Here is a 22,559-nt window from a genome sequence, read left to right on the forward strand (position 1 = left end):
GTTTTTTATTTGCATTTTCATTTTGCAGATTATTCCTACTTAAATCATGACATTTTTACATATGATAAAATACATGTACATTCTTTGTAATTTACAGTTCAGAAATCAGCGAGCATTGACGTGTTGCCTAAGCAGGCCCGACTTTGGAAACTTCAGTCACCGATTGTGTTGTTGAGCTCTCCTCCTCCTCACCTCCTCCCATCCCCATCATCGCTAACATACATGTACGGAACTGCAAGGGAAAAACATATTTGTAGATTAAATCTCCTGTGCAAAGTTATAAAGTATCATTTTTTATGCATAAAAACAGCCCAATTATTTATAGCTTTAGGACCACAGCTAAGATATGATACAGCCTATATAAAGTTAAGAAAATAGGTTGGTTAGTAGACTTTTGCACCAAAAACATCTTCAAAGCACGAACATCTTGCCCAAGGACACGTGTATGGACTGGAGTCGCCAGGGATCCAACAACTGACTTGTTGCTCTACCTTCTAACGGAGTCACAGCAAGGGAACTGAGCCATTGACCCCCAGATTACCCCTACCTATAACCCCTTTTATTTACATTCCTTCTAAATGGGACAAAAATTAACCAAACATGTTGTTTAAGTTGGATATAAAAGAGTCACAGTAGTGAGATACACATAGATAAAGTAGAGCATCGATTCAAAGCTCCTGCACATCAGATAACTTTAAAACATGTTGTTTGGTGTATTAAAAACCAGGAGAAGACAACCCATTTGCTTCTAAATAACTTAGTACTTACTCGGCACAGCATGTAACTGACCTGTTTATTAAAGACCACATAGATAACAGGGTTGTAGACTGCTGAAGCCTTTGAGAAACAGGACGGTATAGTCGCAAATCTCAGATCGAATGACTGCCCACGGTTGTTCACAACCCAAAGAGCAAAGGAGGCATATGGCATCCAGCACACCAAGAAGCCGAGCACCATGATCACCACCATCCTGGTCACTTCCCTCTCTGCCTTCTGGGTGGAGGCAGACTCAGCTTGGGCCTTGGCTGCCTGTTAATGTGGGATTGATCAGGGTCATGTTGGAAAGGTTACTTTGAAAAAAACCACAAGTCATGTGAATAAATAGAAGAGTTTACGTTGTGCTTTGATCTTGCAGATATTAATAATACTAAGCGTGTCAGTTTGAATGGTAAGTAGATCTGGCCTGTTAGATTTTGGCTTTGATAGGATATAAGACAGCATTTATTTAAGTATACATGTTTCTCAGTCATCAAGAGAATAATTTCAGTAGACCAAAACCATCTCATTTTGTCTCACCATTTTCAGTGTGATGAGCAGCTGGGAGTAGCAAAAGATAATCGTGGTCAAAGGAACAGCAAAGCAGAAGCAGAACAGGAACATCACATAGGACTCATTGTTGTATTTGTTGTTTGTGGTGTACCAGTCTGGCCCACAGGAGCACTGTAGGCCTTCTGGAATATACCTGCAAGGAAAAGTAGAAGCACGTTGATTGTACAGTTCTACTTAAATGCATTGTGTTGCCAGCTGATTTTCTGAAGTATGTTGTGTCTGTTGCTTACCTGCTCCAGCCGAACAGTGGAGGAGCTGAGGCAAATACTGCAAAAAACCAAGTGAATGCACAGCAGGCTATAGCGTGGTCGGGCTTGAAAATAAAGTTACCGAGCGGCTTGCAAATCACAAGCCATCGCTCGAAAGCTATCACAGCAAGGGACCACAGGCTTACCATACCTGCAATGACAGGAAAACCCTTTAACTCCCTCTAGAAATCAGCATAAATAAGTCTATTAAAAGGGAGATGGGCTACAACGGATTTTTACAGTGTTGTCTGCAGCCAATGACTTACCACCGAGTGTTACCATGAAACCTTCGATCTTGCATGCTAGCGCACCAAAGATGAAATATCTGAATGAAAAAGTGCAGCAGGCAGTGAAGGAGCCCACAGTGGACACAAGAAGGTTTGCTGCTGCCAAGTTCAACAGGATGTAGTTGAGGTGGGATCGAAGTTTCTTGTATTGGATGGTGCATGCAATGGTAAGGGCGTTGATGAAAGTGCCAAAAATAAATATGAATAACATGAAAACTGCCATGGCGTAAAAGGTGGCAGTATCCCCCAAGTGGTCCTGTGGAACCAGAAAAGGGCTAAGTGACGTGATGTTGTTTGTGTCCAGGCTGACGGGTATCCAGAAGTCTTCTGGCAGCTCCATATCACGTTTACCCTTCATTTTGCTTATTTCGAACAACGTACTCCTGCTGATGTTACGGCTCAAATTAGGTATCGCGCAGGCTCTGCCAAATAATAAATTTAAGGAGCAGACATGAACGCTGTGCGGTTAGGAATTCTATCGTCTCTTGTCTTTATTGGCTGTGTGCGTCGTATTGACGTTTATAAAGGGTTTCATGACACTGATCGCTATAAAGTGGTTAATTGATTATTTAATTGACTACGTAATTAATTGACTAATTTAATTGCCTTCATAGCTTTTCATTTTATTAACTGGTGTTGATGCTTCTGTGGTTTCCAGTTCTGTGTTGCGTGCTGTGATGCTAAATTCTGAGATTTGGTTATTTGACAGATATCAGAACTAACAAGTATTTGAATCTGGGAACAAACACAAGCATATTTGGACTTCCAAAAATCTGTGCAAACCTAGATATGTTTTTGGCATCCAAACTTGGTTAAAGAGGTTAATCCCTCTTTCCTAAGGAAGTTCCCTGCCGGTCTTCACCTGCTAATCTGGTTTCCAATCACATTATATTTGATAATCTCTTGTTAAGTGGATTACACCCTATTTTGCATGGGGATTTAACTCAAGCTTTGTGTTACCTTCTTGGCATTTTGCTGCCTTTACTGAGCTTAAGGGAGCGTCTTTGTTGCACTAGCATGCAAGATTGAAGGTTTTATTGTAACACTCTGTGGTACGATTTAAGCTGGCGGGTTAATCGCAGAATTTGCTCATTGTCGTCCCAACGATCCGATACAGAGGAGGATGTGCATAAGCATACTTAAGAGGAAGAAAGTTAGTGGAGGAAAATAGAACTATTAAACTAGCTTGCTCAACACTTTCTTATTTCTAACTTTATTTCATTTTAATGGGCAAAAAAGTTGTAGACTATTTCATACAGGAAAAACAAAATTGCACAACCTCAGCAATTTGGTGTGTATGTGAATATTAACAAAATACAGCTATGATATGCAGCCAGTCAGCAGCAGTTTATAAAAAATCAACCTAATCACATGCATTTCCACTCGAAGCAGGTCCAACTCATGTTGAGGAGTCTTCATCCTTATTTCTGCTCATCCTCAGCATCTTTATTTAGTTTTTTTCCATCCATCCATCCATCTTCATCCGCTTATCCGAGGTCGGGTCGCGGGGGTAGCAGCCTAAGCAAAGAGGTCCAGACCTCCCTCTCCCCAGCCACCTCCTCCAGCTTGTCCGGGGGAATACCAAGGCGTTCCCAGGCCAGCCGAGAGATATAATCTCTCCAGCGTGTCCTGGGTCTGCCCCGGGGCCTCCTCCCGGTGGGACATGCCTGGAACACCTCGCCCAGGAGGCGCCCAGGGGGCATCCTTGCCAGATGCCCGAACCACCTCAGCTGGCTCCTTTCGATGTGGAGCAGCAGCTGCTCTACTCTAAGCTCCTCCCGGATGGCCGAACTTCTCACCCTATCTCTAAGGGAGAGGCCAGCCACCCTTCGGAGGAAGCTCATTTCCGCCGCTTGTATCCGCGATCTCGTTCTTTCGGTCACTACCCACAGCTCGTGGCCATAGGTGAGGGTAGGGACGTAGATCGACCGGTAAATTGAGAGCTTCGCTTTTACACTCAGCTCCCTCTTCACCACGACTGACCGGTGCAGCGTCCGCATTACTGCAGCCGCAGCCCCAATCCGTCTGTCGATCTCCAGCTCCCTTCTCCCATCACTCGCGAACAAGACCCCGAGATACTTGAACTCCTCCACTTGGGGCAGGAACTCATCCCCGACCCGGAGTGGGCACTCCACCCTTTTCCGGCTGAGAACCATGGCCTCAGATTTGGAGGTGCTGATCCTCATTCCCGCTGCGTTACACTCGGCTGCGAACCGCTCCAGTGCGAGCTGGAGGCCCTCACCCGATGAAGCCAACAGAACCACATCATCCGCAAAAATCAGAGATGAGATTCTGAGGCCACCAAAGCGAAAGCCCTCCGCCACTTGGCTGCGCCTAGAAATCCTGTCCATAAAAATTATGAACAGAACCGGAGACAAAGGGCAGCCTTGGCGGAGCCCATCACCCACCGGGAACGAGTCCGACTTATTGCCGGCAATGCGAACCAAGCTCTTGCAACGGTTGTATAGGGATTGAATGGCCCGTAGCAATGGGCCAGACACCCCATACTCGCGCAACACCTCCCACAGGACGCCCCGAGGGACACGGTCGAATGCCTTCTCCAGGTCCACAAAACACATGTAGACTGGTTGGGCAAACTCCCATGCACCCTCAAGTATCCTCGAGAGGACAAAGAGCTGGTCCAGTGTTCCGCGACCAGGACGAAAACCGCATTGTTCCTCCTGTATCCGAGGTTCGACTAGCGGACGAACCCTCCTCTCCAGCACCCTGGCATAGACTTTCCCGGGGAGGCTGAGGAGTGTGATCCCCCTGTAGTTGGAACACACCCTCCGGTCCCCCTTCTTGAAGATGGGGACCACCACCCCGGTCTGCCAGTCCACAGGTACTGCCCCTGATCTCCACGCAACATTGCAGAGACGTGTCAACCAAGACAGCCCTACAACGTCCAGAGCCTTCAGGAACTCGGGGCGGACCTCATCGACACCAGGGGCTCTGCCACCAAGGAGTTGTTTAACTGCCTCAGTGACCTCGCCCCCGGAAATCGGTGGGTCACACCCCTCATCCCCAGACTCTGCTTCCTCCCCGGAAGACGTGTCAGTGGGATTAAGGAGGTCCTCGAAGTATTCCTTCCACCGCCCGACAATTTTCTCAGTCGACGTCAACAGCGCTCCGCCAGCACTATACACAGTGCAGGTAGAGCACCGCTTTCCCCTCCTGAGACGCCTGACGGTTTGCCAGAATCTCTTCGAGGCAGTCCGAAAGTCTTTTTCCATGGCCTCTCCGAACTCCTCCCACACCCGAGTTTTTGCTTCAGCCACTGCCCGGGCCGCATTCCGCTTGGCCTGTCGATACCTGTCGGCTGCCTCCGGAGTCCCACAGGCTAACCAAGCCCGATAGGCCTCCTTCTTCAGCCTGGTGGCTCCCTTCACCTCTGGTGTCCACCATTTGGTTCGGGGATTACCACCACGGCAGGCACCAACCACCTTGCGGCCGCAGCTCAATGCAGCAGCTTCGGCAATGGAGACGCTGAACATGGTCCATTCGGACTCAATGTCCCCAGTCTCCCTCGGAATGCTGTTGAAGCTCTGCCGGAGGTGTGCGTTGAAGATCTCGCGGACTGGGGCCTCTGCTAGACGTTCCCAGCACACCCTCACTACGCGTTTAGGTGCACCAGGTCTGTCCAGCGTCCTCCCCCGCCACCTGATCCAACTCACCACCAGGTGGTGATCAGTTGACAGCTCAGCCCCTCTCTTTACCCGAGTGTCCAGAACATATGGTCGCAGGTCTGGTGATACGATTACAAAATCGATCATCGACCTACGGCCTAGAGCATCCTGGTGCCACGTGCACTTATGGACACTCTTATGTTCGAACAGGGTGTTCGTTATGGCCAAACTGTGATTAGCACAGAAGTCCAATAACAAAGCACCGCTCGGGTTCAGATCAGGGAGGCCGTTCCTCCCAATCACGCCCCTCCAGGTCTCGCTGTCGTTACCCACGTGAGCATTGAAGTCTCCCAGCAGGACAACAGAGTCTCCAGGTGGAGCACCTTCCAGCACCCCCCCCAGGGACTCTAAGAAGGCTGGGTACTCCGAACTGCCACTCGGCGCATAAGCGCAGATGACAGTCAGGACCCGTTCCCCGACCCTAAGGCGCAGGGAACAAACCCTCTCGTCCACCGGGAAAAACCCCAACGTACCGGCAGCAAGCCGAGGGGATATAAGAATACCCACCCCAGCCCGCCGCCTCTCACCAGGGGCAACTCCAGACTGAGACAGAGTCCAGCCCCTCTCCAGGAGACTGGTTCCAGAGCCCAGACAATGCGTAGAGGTGAGCCCAACTATATCTAGCCGGTACCTCTCAACCTCACGCACCAACTCAGGCTCCTTCCCCACCAGAGAGGTGACATTCCATGTCCCTATTGCCAGTCTTGGCAGCCGGGGGTCGGTCCGCCAGGGCCTCCGCTCCTGGCCGCCACCCGGCTCACAATGCACCCGACCCCTATGGCGCCTCCTGCGGGTGGTGGGCCTGCGGGAGGATGGGCCCATGTCTCCTCTTCGGGCTGTGCCCGGCCGGGCCCCATGGACTAAGGCCCGGCCACCAGACGCTCGCCCTCGGGCACCCTCCCCGGGCCTGGCTCCAGGGCGGGGCCCCGGTAACCCTATCCCGGGCAGGGTAAACTGTTCCCTCGATATTCTTTTCATGGGGGTCTTCTGAATCGCTCTTTGTCTGGTCCCTCACCCAGGACCAGTTTGCCATGGGAGACCCTACCAGGGGGCAAAAGCCCCCAGACAACATAGCCCCTGGGATCCCTGGGACACACAAACCCCTCCACCACGATAAGGTAGCGATTCAAGGAGGAGTGGATGGATGGATGGATGGATGGATAGTTTATTTATATAAGCTGCTGTTTCCTGATGCATTGCAGCTGCTTTAATAAGACATTTTAATTTAAACCTGTTTGTTAGTTTATATTATTTTTGAGATCTTTTAATTATGGAAAGGATAGGGACTTCTACAGACAGCAAGTTTCCAGAATGTGGAGACACGTGATGTCCATGCTGTTCTTTTGTGCTTGCCAAAAATTGGCAGGAGATCCTAAAGATCTGTTTATCAAGGACAACATGGACAACTAGGTTAAAGACTGCAGGGGATCTTGGAAAAGACAGACACTATAGAAGCAAATCTCAAATCAAAAGACTGATGGTGGTTGTTCACAAGTACAAAAGCAAAGCTGGGATGTATCATGTCAGGAAGCCCAGCACAAAGATCAACACCATCCTGGTCACCTTGTTGTTGGGCTTCAGGGTGGACGCAGATCCAGCTTGGGTCTTTGCTGCCTGTCAAGTAAGAAAACAAGATGACTTACATGGATTCTGCATGTTCAGCAAGTCACCCATCTGCTTGTTTCATTACAGAAAATTTACCTTTGCATAGTATGTAGTATGTGTGATTTTCTCCACATCCACAGGAATGGGGCAGTTTTTGTGTGATGTTTAGTGCAGCATCTATTGTAGGTGTGCTGGAGTAAAGCAGCAGAGGGAGTGGGAATACATTTACAGGCCTGTCAAACATTTAAATACTTAATTAATTCAATGATTAAACAATTATTTATTCATTAAGTAAGCGACAGCATTAAGAGGGTTGTGGGTTTGAAACTGCATGGGGCCTTCCTCTGTGGAATTGTTCTTACTGTGCATGTGAGGCTTTTCTCAGGAAGTTCACCCCATATAACAAAAACCTATATGACAAGTTAATTAGTAGGTCTTAATTGGAATTTTATGTAACTTTGATCTTGTCACTCTCTGAAGTTGGCAGTCACCCTGTCCAGGCTGTACTCTGCCTCTCACAGTATCAGCTGACTTGACCCCTATGACTGTAACTGGATGTATTGATGGATTTATCCAGAAAAGGAAAAAGCAACTCCTCCAGGAATATCACCAGAAGCAAGAAATATAAAAATGAAAAATTAGAAGCCAATATAGGTTTTTAGGGTATGCTCAACATAATGAACATGAAGTAATGGCTATCTACTGACAAACATGTTTCCACAGATAAGCAAACACGTTAGCGAGTGCCAATGCACAAGATGGTTCAATTAGTTCCACTATAGAGGGAAGGACACTGTTTTGGGATCTGCTAATCCAGGTACCAGCGCTATTACGACAGCAAATCACATTCAGTCTGATCTTGATTAACCTGCTTGCTGTTAGTATTAGGATGGATAATCTTGACCTTCATTATCGTATCAGGCTCAAGAAAGGATTATCCGATGTAGAGGATGGATCTCTGCAGACGGCAGAGTTTGGGCATTTTTTTCCACTTCAGAACAAATTACAGCAGGACAGATATAATGTTGATAGTCTCTTCATGACAAGTAGGTGAAGAAAGTGGGGAATATTGTCTTTGTGAGTTCTACTGTGGAAATGCACACTCACTGTAAAAAACAACAACAACAAAGAAACTGTGTAATTTAACAGTGTTTTCCTATTAACTCTCCAGGAATTTAAATATATTAAATATCAACAAAATTACAAATATAGACTGTGGACTTACAAGTCAAACCTGTAACTGTGAATGACGATTTTTTTTCCCACATAGAAACACTATAAAAGAAAGACTATTCACAAATTCAGCTCGATTTCAGAAATATATAATTGTTTTAATGCTGTAAATACTGTACATATATGACATTTGATGCAATGAGTGAAAATTAATAGCAAAGGAAATCAAAGTATAGGTTCTGAAATTTTGCATACATTTGTTTATTATTTAGCAGATATCTTGTGTAATTATAAAGCTTTTAAAGTAAAATAATGCTTTAGGTGTTAAAGCTGTAAGTTCCTAAACAGTAACAAGTAAACCCGCAATCTCATTATTGTAAAAGGACATTTGGACCAACCTTAAATCAGACAACTAATGCCAGAGTTTCACAAAGACTTGACCCAGACTGCTGTCTTTATTTGACAGATGTTGTTGTGAATGACACATACAGTACAAGTACATATGAGAATTCTAAGGACTGTCTGCTGTACATGTGTTTATTATAAAGTAGTATATGTATATTTTTAAAAAAATAAAATTAATCAAAAATAGGTCATAAACACATTTAGTGTACACGTTGGTGGTTAGCACCCTGCCATCATCTCTGCACATCCTCCACCTGTGCCTTCAACACAAACACCTCTTATGCCCACCCAGCTCAGCCTGCTCTGGCCTGTGACGGTTCAGTTTTGGACCTTAAATAATAAAAGCATTGAGAACATTAAAAAAAAAGTATCCTACTTTGCTCCCTAGACTGCTGTCATTTCCTTATGAGGCATTTTATTTGGGGCAATGCCATTGTAATGAGCTTCTGCCAGCAATAAAGAAATAATATCAGTCTCCACCAGGTGGCATGCCATCCAGCTTCAGACTACCATACAAACCCACCAATTCATCCTCTCGAAATTTAGCGTATGAGAGGTCCAGAATTATTTGCCGTAGATGTCTTCTACCCCTAGATTCTTTACTTGGGACAATAACATGAAGTGAGGTAAATGGTTGTCTGTCTCTCTGTGTTTGCCCTGCAACACATTAGTGATCTGTCCAGAGGGTATTCTACCTTTTGCCCAGTGTGAGCTGGATAGGCTTCAGCCCCTGCAACCTTAAATTCAAACCAAAGATGATGGATGGGCTATGGGTGGGTGGATGATGGATGGATATTATTGGCAGGTGATAGACGTACATTTAGGCAGTTACCATTCCAAACAGAAGGCACAAAAGTAGCCTGCTAAGAAATAGAATGGATAATTCCTTTGTCCAGACTCTTTCATAAGCAACAAGGTAAACCTAAAAGATGTGTTTTGACTCAAAAGTGGTCCTCAGTCCACTGCATTCCAGTCTGAGATTAACTGATTTTTGTATTTTCCCATAAATAATAATAATGACAAATCTCACCGCCTATTGAAAAGGTGCAAATGGTGCATACAAACTCACCAGACTGCAAGAAATGTAGTGGCTGTAATAAAAGTAACTGGGTTTATTCCACCCCAATACCTAAATGAAACCAGCGCCCATGTTTGCATTTTCTTTGTCACTGTTGTCATTTTTCATCAGGTTAATATGGCTTTGTGTGTGATTAGGAAAGCAATTAAGATAACATCCATTTAGAACAGAGGGTAAATGTAAGACCATCAAGGATGTGACGCTGTTCCTGTCACTGTGTTACTGTGTTTGTACACTGGTGTGACCCTCCGTGCAAGTCCCTAAAATGAAGCATTTGGTAGAAAAAAAAGAAAACAAAAACATTTAGGTACGTGTTCTGAAGATGCTCAGTGAAGATCTGTGGACGATCACAGGATGTGTGAACAAAAAACTAAATGATATGCAATCTGGTGCATGATGTTTTCTTTTTAAATAACAAAATGCATAGAACTCCTACTTTACAACCTTGCTCATCATTTGTGACAACTCTGTGCTGTGACAAATCAACCCTTTACAAGATTATTTACCTTTAGAATTCCTGAATATAAGTTTATAAAGCCAAACAACCTCACAGATGTGGGCACAATATGAATATGAATGAGTCAGACAGCCTGCTGTAGTGGTGGGAGGGAAAAAAAATCCCTTCTCAAAATCCCGCTTAAAATCCTTGATCCGTGTCACTTGAGTGACATCATGATCTCTTTAGGGTTTGAAAGCTCAGCTCTCCTGCCATTATCTAAGACTCTTAATGAGTGTAAACAATTACTGGCATCTGAGCACCACTGACCTTTCTCAGTCTGCTGTACTCATCCAGGTGAGCACATGTATGAGAAACATGGACAGTATGTCAGTATGTACTACAAAAAATATATATGTGCTGTGTTTTCGTGACCCAATCTGGTTAAAATCTAAACATGACGATAATAATAATGATAATAAAAAATACAGTGACACTGATCAAGATTTTTCACAGTACAGCATGTATAGACATCACTCAGCAAGACGTGAACAAGAGTATTTTTCCAAGTGTTCCGTGATCTCTGCTATTTCCTTTGTTTTCGTTCTTTAGGCAGAGGTCATGCTTGGCTTTCTAGGAAGCTTTCATCCTTTTATCTCATCATTATCGTCATGACGGCCCTAACGAGTTTCCAATCTGTCTGTTGAGACTTCCGAGACATAATCCCTTTTCTGCGGCACGCATGAAATGTCCACTGAAATGGCTTTACCATTGTAGTTTCTTTCTTTCTAGTTCTTTCAAAATAAAAACAATCTTGACCAAACACAATATGAGGAATAGTTATTCTTTAGTTTTTCTGCATCAATGGCAATTTTCTTCATTTTAGGTTTGATCAGAAAAACAAAGGGACCTATTTGAGTGTGCAGCTGTAGTTGGACCTTATAGCCTATTTGATGGTCATTTCCAGCGTTGTGCAAAACTCGTGAATCATCCTTCATTTCTTTATATTCTGATGGGCTTGAAAGTCAATGGTATGACTTTATTTATTCTTCAAAACACTGTGAACTTTCCTAGGCAGGTTTTCTTGTGATTTCTTTAAGAAGTCTTCAGGAATAGTTCTCCAGGCTTCGTGAAGGACATTCAAAGCTTTTCTTTGGATGTTGGCGTCCTTTTGTTCTGTTCAATAATGTTGAGCTCCCCACTCTGGGGAGGCCAATCCATGACTCGTGGTGTTTCACTGTGTTTTTTCTATCCAGGTATGGTTTTACTACGCTGGCAGTACGTTTGGGATCATCATCCTGAAAATAATTCTTTCCAGAGGGTAAGGTCTCTATATTGCATAATGGATCAAAATCTGATGGAACATTTCTTTGTTCATAATTAGATCAGTCTTGACAAATCCCCAACACCACTGGCTGAAATACAGCCCCACACTGTGATAGAGCCTTTTTTCGTTATGCGTAGACACAACATTGCTTCGTTTTTTGAGTTAGGTGCAATTTTTTATGCTTGAATAATTGATAGGTTCGTGTTAAGTGAGTTAACAAACAATCAACTGGCTCCTTGGAAATAAAATACAAGTAAATGGAGGCTGGCTCAAGAGAATCATGTATATAAAAGTGGCTTGGTTTTTAATTTGTTTGTTCTTCCTTTCTTTTTAAAAAAATGTTCTTTATATGACAGCAGTGAGTTAAACGCGTATATAAATCACAGCACTAAAACCTGTGCTGAACAGCTGGCTCCCATCTTTACTCTGACTGAATGACTACAGACCTGTCGCCTTGACATCTGTGGTCATGAAATCCTTTGAACGACTGGTGTTAGCCCATCTGAAAGACATTACAGGCCACCAGCTGGACCCTCTGCAGTTTGCCTACCGGGCAAACAGGTCGGTGGATGATGCAGTGAACATGGGGCTGCATTACATCCTGCAACACCTCGACCGCCCGGGAACTTTTGCCAGGGTCCTGTTTGTGGACTTTAGTTCGGCTTTTAACACCATCGTGCCTGAACTTCTCTCCTCCAAACTCTCCCAGCTCAGCGTGTCACCACCTACCTGTCAGTGGATCACCAGCTTCCTGACAGATAGAAAGCAACAAGTGAGGCTGGGGGAGATCACCTCTGAAACTCGGTCCCTCAGTATTGGTGCCCCTCAAGGATGTGTCCTCTCACCACTACTGTTCTCCCTCTACACTAATGACTGCACCTCCAAGAACTCGGCTGTTAAACTCCTAAAGTTTGCAGATGACACCACTGTCATTGGCCTCATTCAGGATAGTGATGAGTCTGCATACCGGCAGGAAGTTGAGCGGCTGGTACTCTGGTGCAGTCAGCACAATCTGGAGCTGAACACTCTTAAGACTGTAGAGATGACAGTGGACTTCAGGAAACATCCCTCAACTCTGCTCCCCCTCACCATATCAGACAGCTGTGTGTCGACTGTGAAGACCTTCAAGTTCCTGGGTACCACCATCTCCCAGGACCTGAAGTGGGAGACCAACATCAACTCCATCCTCAAAAAGACCCAGCAGAGGATGTACTTCCTGAGACAACTTGGGGAGTACAGTCGACACAGGAGCTGCTGATCCAGTTCTACGCTGCGGTCATTGAGTCTGTCCTGTGCTCCTCCATCACAGTTTGTTATGGTGCAGCCACTAAACAGGACAGGACCAGACTGCAGCGGACTGTACGGGCAGCAGAAAGGATCATTGGCGCCCCCTGCCCTCCATCCAGGATCTGTACCTCTCAAGAACCAGGAAACGGGCAGGGAAAATCATCACAGACCCCTCACACCCTGGACACAGACTTTTTGATCTGCTGCCCTCTGGCAGACGGTTCAGAAGCCTGCAGACCAGGAACAGTTTCTTTCCCCTCGCCATCTCCCTTCTAAACAGTTGACCTGTCACACTGCTCCCACTGCCAGACTGCAACTGCACCTTATGTACATTCTGTAGTATTCATTCCACCTCATTTCATTTCTGTATTTTATGTAAATAAGTTTAGATTAGTTATTTATAGTTGGTTTACACAGCTTTGTGTATGTACTGTATGTGTATGCATGTGTAATGTATATATAGACACGTGTGTGTGTGCGTGGGGGGGGGGGGGGGGGGTATGTGTGTATTCACATTGTTTATGTTAATGAGAGTGTGGGGAGTGAGTTGGAGGGTGGGGTGGGCTGATTTTAACCATGTAAAGCACTTTGTGCTACATTTTTTTTTTGTATGAAAAGTGCTTTATAAATAAAGATTGATTGATTGAGAGCAGCGGAGAGGATTGTGGGGACCTCTCTTGCCTCCCTCCCCAGGAGGTGTGTGTGTGTGTGTGTGTGTGTGTGTGTGTGTGTGTGTGTGTGTGTGTGTGTGATTTACATTGCTGTGCTGAGCCACCATCTACCGGAACCAAATTCCTTGTATGTGTCTGCACATATACTTGGCCAATAAACACGATTCTGATTCTGACAAGCACGCAAACCTCCGTCTTTCTGCCTGTTACAAATAAACATGTACACATACAAACACAGTTTGCATGTGTACATGTTTATTTGTACATGTACATGTGTACAGTTTTGTTTAATGTTGTACACAGACAGACAAAAGGCACTGAAAAGTCACCTCACCTCAAAAGTCACCTTTGATGGAGGAAGAAAATCAGTAGTGTAAGTCTGCCATCTAATGGACTAACATAGTGCTGCAACAAAGGGCAGCTACTTTTCATATCATGAAATATGTTTTTTTTCTTTATTATTGGCCTTCTTTAGGAAGAAGGTCAGAGGTCAGGTTCAGGTACTCAGAACCTAAGGTCTTTAAGGTGCATGTAAGCACCCCACATGCAGCAGAAATAAAGCTGTAGTGTAAAAAGAGACAGATTGAATTACTGCCAACCAGCTAATGGATGATAAAGTAGTCTGGCAATAATAATTTAAAAAAATGTTTGCGCAGACTTTTTGAAGAAGAAGAAAAAGAAGAAGAAGTCCTGGCCTACTGCTGAGGATAGCTTTGCAGTCCATCAGAACATGCAATGACTGTTTAAGCCACATTAACTTATCATCTTCGCAGCAACGAATTCAACCTGCAAAAAGTCAGAATTATGCTAATACTCGCTCACCTTTTTCTCTTGCTGGTTACCCGGACATCTGGCACTAGTCTGCCAAACTAAAATGCTTGAACCACACTTATTTCTTTATATTTTGCTTCCAAGTAGCCAGACTTTCTACATCTGGCAGTGACTTTTTTGTCACACTGCCAGCACAGTAAAAGCACACCTGGATAGATAAACACAGAATACAACACTATCAGTTATTGAAGCAATGTATGGTTATTAAAAGAGAACAAAGGGCAGCCATGGTCCAAAAAAGGAGCTTTGAATGTTCTTCAAATAGCCTGGAAGTACTATTCCTGAAGGCTACGCAATGAAATGACAGGAAAGCTTGCCTAAGAGAGTTAAGGCTGTGTTAAATAATAAAGCTTGTCATCTGAAATATTGACTTTTAAGCTTGGCACAATTGAAAAAACTTTTTTTGCCTTTTAAAAAAAAATAGTATTTCCAAAAATACATGTTTCTGTATGGATTTACCATTTTCCTAACAAGATATAAATAAATGAATAGTATCTCAAGACTTTGACAAAGTACTGTGTATATATGTTGTGTTTTAAATCTGAGTTGCTCTAAATATGATGTGATCTGTTTTGCAGTATTGGTCATAATGTACAATCATTTCTTTATTTGTTGTCTCGGTCATAAACCGAAATACTTTTTAACTATATGTTTTATTTCGCTACCTGGAGCGTACATTTACTTGTCTTTTAGGTTGACATCAAAGAATATGGCTGAACATCCATCCGTCCATCATCCATCCATTGTCTTCCGCCTATCCTACGGCTGAACATATTGATGTCAAAACCAGGGACGCTTTTTTTTTATGTTGAAGCCATTGTAGTAGAGTATTTGTATCAGTGGAGGGCGCGCTAAAGGGGGGCGTGGGCGTGTCAACATTAATATATGCGAGCGCAAAGTCTGTAAATTGTTGCTCGTGCGGTGTTGTCGAGAATTTGTGGGCATATACAAGTAGGTTTAGAGGGGAATAAAATCAGAATTGCATACAAAATTAAAATAAAAGGAGATTCGGTACGGGTGTCGCCATCTTTAGTAAGGGACAATAACCCAACTCCTATAACACAACTTGTTGTAATTCGCGCAAAGTCGTAACGTGTTTACTTTAAATCGATTTGCAGTGTTCCTAAAAGTACACTGGTACTTACTGCACGATTCGCACACACAGATTGACAAAAATAAAAAAAAATGTATATACCTTTACCTCCGAAACGGTTTGCAAGTGGGTCCTTGTCGCCATGTTTACTTTGGGTGACGCCAACTCTCTTCCATTTTCCTCCGCCTCTGGTTGTCAAGAAGATGGCAGCTTCCAGGCAGGCATGAGAGGAAATACTTCTTCACAAATCGAATGAATTTGGATTATTGCCGCAAGATTAGAGCACATATCTGTGTTTTTGCAATAACTGCATCGAAATAAGTGAGTAAAATTCTGAAGCGTCTGTGCCCTTTTCGCTCTGTTGTGTTTTGTTGTAGCAAACCGCCCGGCCATTTTTCTTGTGGGAGCTGTAGACTTAGGCCGATTGTTGAAAAGATGGCTGCTTCCAGAGACGGCATGAAACATAATAACATTGTGTTTATGCTGTTTAACTCAATTTAGCTCAGTTTTAAGACCGTTGCCGAGCTTGCCTTTGTATCAGGTAAATTATGCACGACAGAGAAACTTTAAATTGCGTTGAATTTAATTGAGAAATTCGGCAGCGCTTTGACAGATGCCAGCTAACGCCGTTAGCTCGAGCAAATTAGGTTGAGTAACTAGCCGCTAGAGCTAACGGGGTACGGCTAACATGAGAATTTGAATGCCGCGATTGCAACTTTAAATTTTTTGTAAATCTGGGTAAAAGGTCTCATAGTTGTTTGGCCCTTTAGTCCCATAATATTTGCAACTGTTAACACAAACTTTGGATTTTTTATAACGTTGATAATTGCGGTAAAGCGGTTGCAAAGAATGCTAAAGTTGTTAGCTACAATATGGCGACTCCCAGAGAGGCATGAAAATAGCCGACTGTTGCTAACGATTGCAGTAGTGGATAAATTAGTGGTACGACTGTGTATCGTTTTGTGAACACGGGCTTATAATCACCTGTTGGATTTGTATTCATCCTGCCTTGTTTTTTGTTGATGTAGTGGGTTAGTTGTCATGTATTTTTATTTTTCGTTTGCTTCCGCCATTTTTCCGACGGGCAGTAGCGTTAGCGGGTGTTTGTTTGGTTGCAAGATGGCGGCTTCCATGGATTGAATTCAATGGTTAGAAACAACTAATAATAAACTTGGATAATGGCAAGATTTACTATGATTCTTAACAGAAGTACGACGTCATAACTGCGTAAGAGACCATAAAGCAGAAGTTGCTCGAAAGGTTTTGTACAAATATAGTTTATTGCTGTTATTGTTTTTTCTTGTCTTTTTTTGACAGTGTTCATTAACCAAAGCTAACCGCTAACTGTAAAGCCTGCTTTAAAGTTAGCTATATTGCACGGTTAGATGCTATTTTTGTATTGCATAGGTTTTATGGAAAGATAACAGAACTATTCAAGCACACATGACTAATGCGTCTTTATTATTTATTTCGGTAGAAGTCATGTCTGCCCCTGGCTCCGCGGTATCTGGGACCACAGCGTCGGTTCTGCAGCCGCGATGGAAACGGGTCCTCGGGTGGTCTGGTCCTGTTCCCCGGCCCAGACATGGACACAGAGCTGTGGCTATAAAGGAGCTTATGGTTGTTTTCGGCGGTGGAAACGAAGGGATTGTGGATGAGCTGCATGTATACAACACCGGTAAGCGCAACTTTGCATAAGGAACTTTATCAATTGTTTCTGCAGAAAGCATCATTTCTTACAAATAAAATTCAGATATTTAGAAGGCTAACTCAAAGTACTTCTACATCTAAAATAGTACAGTTCATTTCAGTATATGTTTATAATGCGCAAAACTAAATAGCCTTGCAGGCCCCAGTAGGCCAAACAGAAGTTAGCCCCCCCTGTCGGAGAAGGATTTTAATACACGTTAAAAAAGGCGGGCTAAAATAAAATGGATGATGCTGGTTGGTTTAAGCATATCCCCTGCCCCAGTTTCCTGCTTATAAACCAATAAGGGCAGGCAGACTCAGCAGTTGTGTTTGTGTTCCCATTCTTTAATGTAGATTTTAAGTTTATGTTTCCAAAAATAAATAGAGGGTTATTTTTTTGCTTCTACTTTTAAGCATTTTAAAGCCTTAGTGGGTGTGATAGCATGTCTTTACTTATTAATTACAATTTGCCACAGGAAAGCCTCCAGAAATAACCCCTTTATTGTTATTGTGTTTTAATTTTTAGCAACAAACCAGTGGTTTATCCCAGCAGTCCGTGGTGATATCCCTCCTGGTTGTGCTGCATATGGTTTTGTCTGTGATGGCACACGGTTGCTGGTATTTGGTGGAATGGTGGAGTATGGAAAGTACAGCAACGATCTTTATGAACTACAGGTAAACCTTTATGGAAAAATAACCCCAGTTTTCGTACTAAGTTTGCTTGTCAGTATAATGAAGGCTTGTAAAGTATTTATAGCAACAAAATATAGCTGGCATCTAAGTCAGATTTTCCAGAGATATTTACAAAGCAATGTTCATATGTAGGCCATCGTACTGCAAAGTGTCTTTATCAGCTGCATGCGAAATTTTGTCTTGTCTGCATCAGAGATGACTGATACAGGAAAAATTGAGAAAGTTGATTGCAAAGTTATGTTTCACCCCTGTTACAGTTAAAATATTTACTAGAACAGGCAAATTATTACAATTAAAATCAAGGTCACTTGTAAGTTTCATCACTATAGGTGTTACTGAGTGTTCAATGCTCAGCTGTACAGCATTATAGTAAGGTTGTGTCATTGAAACTATGATGACTTGTGAAATCACACAACTGTGTTGCAAAGTTTATGGTTTCATTGGTTGTGCTAGTCTTGAGAAAATACATTAAAGGAGTAATGTGTCTTTATTCTTAAAACTGTAGTAGAAAGGTTACAATTTACGTTGTTCTGCTCTTCTAGTATGTTTGGGTTTGCCAAATTTCATTAACCGATCCTGAGAAGTTCTCAAATGTTACGTTTCTGATTAAAGGATGTAAGGAAGCAGTGTGCCAAAAGTCTTTGTCACCAGATCCCAGGTGGATTTTTAATCATTGGGAAATGGAGTAGCTCTGTAAACAAACACTAAATAAATGTGGATTTGATGAGGGGGGGAAAGTATGTAAGGGTTCAGTCACAATTGTGATACTAAATCTGTCCTTATTTTTATGTTGTCAGAACAAGGAATGTGGTCAGCTTAAGACTTGTTAGTTACAGCTTATGCTGCCATCCATCGACTGATCGTTTTTTTCCACTGTGGTTTTTGCTACAGGCCAGCAGATGGGAATGGAAAAAATTAAAAGCAAAAAACCCGAAGAATGGCCCCCCTCCTTGCCCTCGTCTTGGCCACAGCTTTTCACTGGTTGGCAACAAATGCTACCTGTTTGGTGGACTCGCCAATGACAGCGAAGACCCAAAAAACAACATTCCCAGGTACAGAGGTTTTCTGAACAGTCATCAGGGGAGCACTGTTTTGCAGGACTGCAAATGTTTTTCTGTTTCAGCCACCGACGTGAGTGTCACTGTGTTTTTATTCATCAGATACCTGAATGATCTGTACACACTCGAGCTTCGTGCAGGTTCCAGTGTGGTTGGATGGGATATTCCAATCACATACGGAGTCCTGCCTCCTCCTCGTGAGAGCCACACTGCTGTGGTATACACAGAGAAGGCAACCAGGAAGTCGCGCTTAATAATCTATGGAGGAATGAGCGGTTGCCGTCTTGGAGATCTATGGACACTTGACATTGGTATGTTTTATAAAGTGTAAATGGAGAAATAACAACACTAAAATTGAAATGCCCTGCCATCAGCCCTCTGAGACATGATGCGATTCACAGAGTATCAGAACAAATGGAACTGAGCATTTCACTGTTAGAGAAGCAATATAGGAAATTGTGAGTTTTCTGTACACAAGCTGCCTTATCTTTTTGCATTTAAGAATAGATAACCTTTTATTGATTTTATTTTTTTTAATCTCCAGATACCCTGACATGGAACAAACCATCAGTAAGCGGCACAGCGCCACTTCCTCGAAGTCTTCACTCTGCTACCACCATCACAAACAAGTGAGATGACTGCTGCACATTTCCAACAGCAAACTTAATTTTTATTTTACTCATTTTTGAAATTCTGTGCTTGTTAAATGGTCTAAGTGCGAATTCATTTCTCTGTGCAGGATGTATGTTTTCGGAGGATGGGTACCTTTGGTGATGGATGATGTCAAAGTGGCCACACACGAAAAAGAGTGGAAATGCACAAACACTCTTGCGTGCTTGAACCTCGGTTTGTCTATCTCTGTTTTTATTGAAATCATATTTTTTTTGTTTGTTTTTTAAATAGCAAATGTGCAGTGCCACTCTTAACTTTTGTGTAATTCTTCGTTAGACACCATGTGTTGGGAAACAGTGTTGATGGATACTCTTGAAGACAACATCCCCAGGGCCCGTGCTGGTCACTGTGCTGTGGCTATCAATTCCAGGCTTTATGTATGGAGTGGCCGTGACGGTTATCGTAAAGCTTGGAACAACCAAGTCTGTTGTAAAGATCTGTGGTACCTGGAAACAGGTAGGTGTGTTGTAACATGAGTGCTGTTGGAGACAACAGCTCGTTATTAGATAGTATTGAAAATTCTGCTCTCCCCCCCCAGAGCGACCGCACGCCCCTGCCAGGGTGCAGTTAGTCCGTGCCAACACAAACTCTCTGGAGGTGAGTTGGGGTGCAGTCTCCACAGCTGACACATACTTGCTGCAGCTGCAGAAGTATGACATTCCTGCAACTCCAGCTGCAGCCTCTCCAGCTATGAGCGCAACCCCATCGCAGCCGCTTAACTCTCCAAAGAGCCCAGTGCCAGCTGCTGCAGCACCGTCGGCTCAGAGCTTACCACAGACAGGTATTACAATTTTGCATTTTTGTTACCACACCAGGAAGCTCGGCAACTGCAACAACCCAAATTCTACAAGGTGTGAATAATTTGGTTCATTTGTTTTACAGCAGTTTTAAAGGTTGCAGCTCAGCAGTCTGCAACAGGCGCATCTGTTGTCACAGTTCGTCCCAGCCAGCCGGGGAAATCCCCCGTCACTGTGACATCCCTTCCTCCAGGTGTTCGAATGGTAGTTCCAGCCCAGACTACCCAGGGATCGGTATGAGCAGTTTCATACAATTGTGTTCTTTCGCTGTGAACTGCACTGCCAGATCAGCAAATAATGTCAACATTTATTTCTTTTTAACTTTTAGCCAATTGGAAGTAGCCCTCAGATGAGTGGCATGGCAGCTTTAGCTGCTGCTGCAGCAGCAACCCAGAAGATCCCGCCCTCTTCGGCAGGAACTGTCCTCAATGTTCCTGCAGGTGCTACCATTCTCAAAACAGTGGCAGTTTCTCCCAGCACAACCACAGTGAAAGTGGCTTCTCCAGTCATGGTACACGTTGCAGTAAACGCTCTCATTTCCAACATTATGCTCGTCCTATCACAAGCCATTTGTGATAATAAATATGTGCTTGTAGGTCAGTAACCCGGCCACCCGGATGTTGAAGACTGCCGCTGCCCAAGTGGGCACAGCAACTGCATCCTCTCCCACCACTACCACCAGACCCATCATCACTGTGCACAAGTCTGGTGCAGTCACAGTGGCCCAGCAGGCCCAGGTGGTGACCACTGTGGTGGGAGGAGTCACCAAGACCATCACCCTGGTCAAGAGCCCCCTGACCATGGGCAGCAGTGGCACTCTGGTAAGAAAACATGGATTCTTTAGCATAATGTAATACTGCAACTCTACTTGAGAGCACCCTTTGGTGCTTTCACAGGCATGCTTTAAACCATGGATTCTGTAAAATGCTTCCTCGCACTCTGCATCTTTGTATCGATTGGTCACTCAATGGTGGCGTCTTTTTGAACCAGTAGGGAGGGTGTAAAAGTTGGCCTACAGTGACTATTGGAAAAGACAGGGAGCATGATGTCAGTGATCTGCATGACTGTCGGTCAGTTAGGGCTAGAATGATTCTAGAGCCACAAGTTTGGTGGTCGAGCATCCGGCTGACCTCCCCGTAATATCCGATGTTTTCTGGTGACTCATGAATTTGAGTCTCTCTCCTATGTCGGCAGATCTCCAACCTTGGCAAGATGATGTCTGTGGTACAAACCAAGCCAGTGCAGACATCAGCTGTCACAGGCCAGGCTTCCACTAACCCTCTCACACAGATCATACAGGTCAGCTATCTGCATGAGTGCAGGAAAAAACAGGAGGTAGCTTAAAACTCCTGAGACAGGCACCACGTGTCTTTCCCTGAATAGTTTTCATAACATGCACCTTTCTTTCCAGACGAAGGGTCCACTCCCAGCTGGCACAATCCTGAAGCTGGTGACCTCTGCAGATGGCAAACCCACAACCATCATCACCACCTCCCAGGCTGGAGGCACAGGAAACAAGCCCACTATCCTCAACATCAGCGGAGTCTCTCCTACTACCACTAAGCAGGGTACCACCATCATTAAGACTATCCCCATGTCAGCCATCATGACCCAGCCTGGAGCTACAGGTTTGTTCTCATTCAAGTTTGCACACTTTTTGGCATTTGCTGTGTAAATTAACCTTTAGATTTAGGATTAGTGATTGATCAGTGATTATATTCATGCTTGTGTTTGTCCTTGCAGGTGTAACAAGCAGTGCAGGTATGAAAACGCCCATTACAATCCTTACCACAAAGGTGATGACCACAGGAACTCCTGGGAAAATCATCACTGCGGTGCCCAAACTTGCCACGGCAGCTGGCCAGCAGGGACTGACACAGGTAAATTGTCTCTTTTTGCTCAGCAGTGTTTGGTACATATTGTGTTTGTTGTGCTGCCTGCTTATCCTAAATCTTCTGTTTCTAGGTGGTTTTGAAGGGTGCTCCCGGGCAACCTGGCACTATTTTACGCACTGTTCCCATGAGCACAGTGGGTGGCGTTCGTCTGGTTACACCAGTGACTGTGTCTGCTGTTAAGCCGACTGTCACAACTCTGGTTGTCAAGGGGACTACAGGTACGAAAAAATTACTAAGTAATGATTATGTAAATTAACAGTTTTGTTTCTCTGGTTTCATTTTTCAAACCACATTTCTTC

At 44.0% G+C, this 22,559-nt stretch overlaps 2 protein-coding genes across 10 annotated transcripts in view; one reads left to right on the top strand and one right to left on the bottom strand.

Annotated features, from left to right (window-relative positions):
• LOC146573780 (blue-sensitive opsin-like) lies at positions 1-16,522 on the bottom strand. 2 transcript variants are annotated; one of them, XM_085273165.1, is made up of 7 exons: positions 16,441-16,522; positions 7,252-7,346; positions 7,114-7,164; positions 1,560-1,728; positions 1,297-1,462; positions 790-1,029; positions 1-232 (listed from the first exon to the last, which is right to left on the bottom strand). In XM_085273165.1, exons 1-7 carry the CDS (start codon positions 16,497-16,499, stop codon positions 128-130), a joined length of 885 nt encoding a protein of 294 aa, XP_085129291.1. In that variant the 5' UTR covers positions 16,500-16,522; the 3' UTR covers positions 1-127. The 2 variants fall into 2 exon arrangements, with proteins under 2 accessions (XP_085129291.1, XP_085129290.1); XM_085273164.1 differs by lacking the exons at positions 7,114-7,164; positions 7,252-7,346; positions 16,441-16,522 and adding an exon at positions 1,844-3,190.
• The window catches only part of hcfc1a (host cell factor C1a), a 14,285-nt gene continuing 7,344 nt past the window's right edge, over positions 15,619-22,559 (top strand). For 4 of the 8 annotated variants that reach the window (XM_085273154.1, XM_085273158.1, XM_085273159.1 and 1 more), the window contains exons 1-16: positions 15,619-15,777; positions 16,934-17,134; positions 17,672-17,820; positions 18,730-18,890; positions 18,999-19,207; positions 19,441-19,525; positions 19,636-19,742; positions 19,845-20,024; positions 20,107-20,349; positions 20,451-20,599; positions 20,694-20,876; positions 20,962-21,186; positions 21,560-21,664; positions 21,777-21,993; positions 22,109-22,245; positions 22,331-22,478. In XM_085273154.1, coding sequence (XP_085129280.1) covers positions 16,939-17,134; positions 17,672-17,820; positions 18,730-18,890; positions 18,999-19,207; positions 19,441-19,525; positions 19,636-19,742; positions 19,845-20,024; positions 20,107-20,349; positions 20,451-20,599; positions 20,694-20,876; positions 20,962-21,186; positions 21,560-21,664; positions 21,777-21,993; positions 22,109-22,245; positions 22,331-22,478 — 2,494 coding nt within the window. In that variant the 5' untranslated portion in view covers positions 15,619-15,777; positions 16,934-16,938. Of the gene's footprint in view, positions 15,778-15,847; positions 15,998-16,395; positions 16,684-16,933; positions 17,135-17,671; positions 17,821-18,729; positions 18,891-18,998; positions 19,208-19,440; positions 19,526-19,635; positions 19,743-19,844; positions 20,025-20,106; positions 20,350-20,450; positions 20,600-20,693; positions 20,877-20,961; positions 21,187-21,559; positions 21,665-21,776; positions 21,994-22,108; positions 22,246-22,330; positions 22,479-22,559 lie in introns of those variants that run through there. The other 4 variants (XM_085273155.1, XM_085273156.1, XM_085273161.1 and 1 more) reach the window with 4 other exon arrangements.

Source organism: Mchenga conophoros, linkage group LG5 (genome assembly GCF_057382185.1).
Source record: "Mchenga conophoros isolate Kocher_MC1m ecotype Shallow Benthic linkage group LG5, M_conophoros_male_GT1.1, whole genome shotgun sequence".
Lineage (NCBI taxonomy): Eukaryota > Metazoa > Chordata > Actinopteri > Cichliformes > Cichlidae > Mchenga > Mchenga conophoros.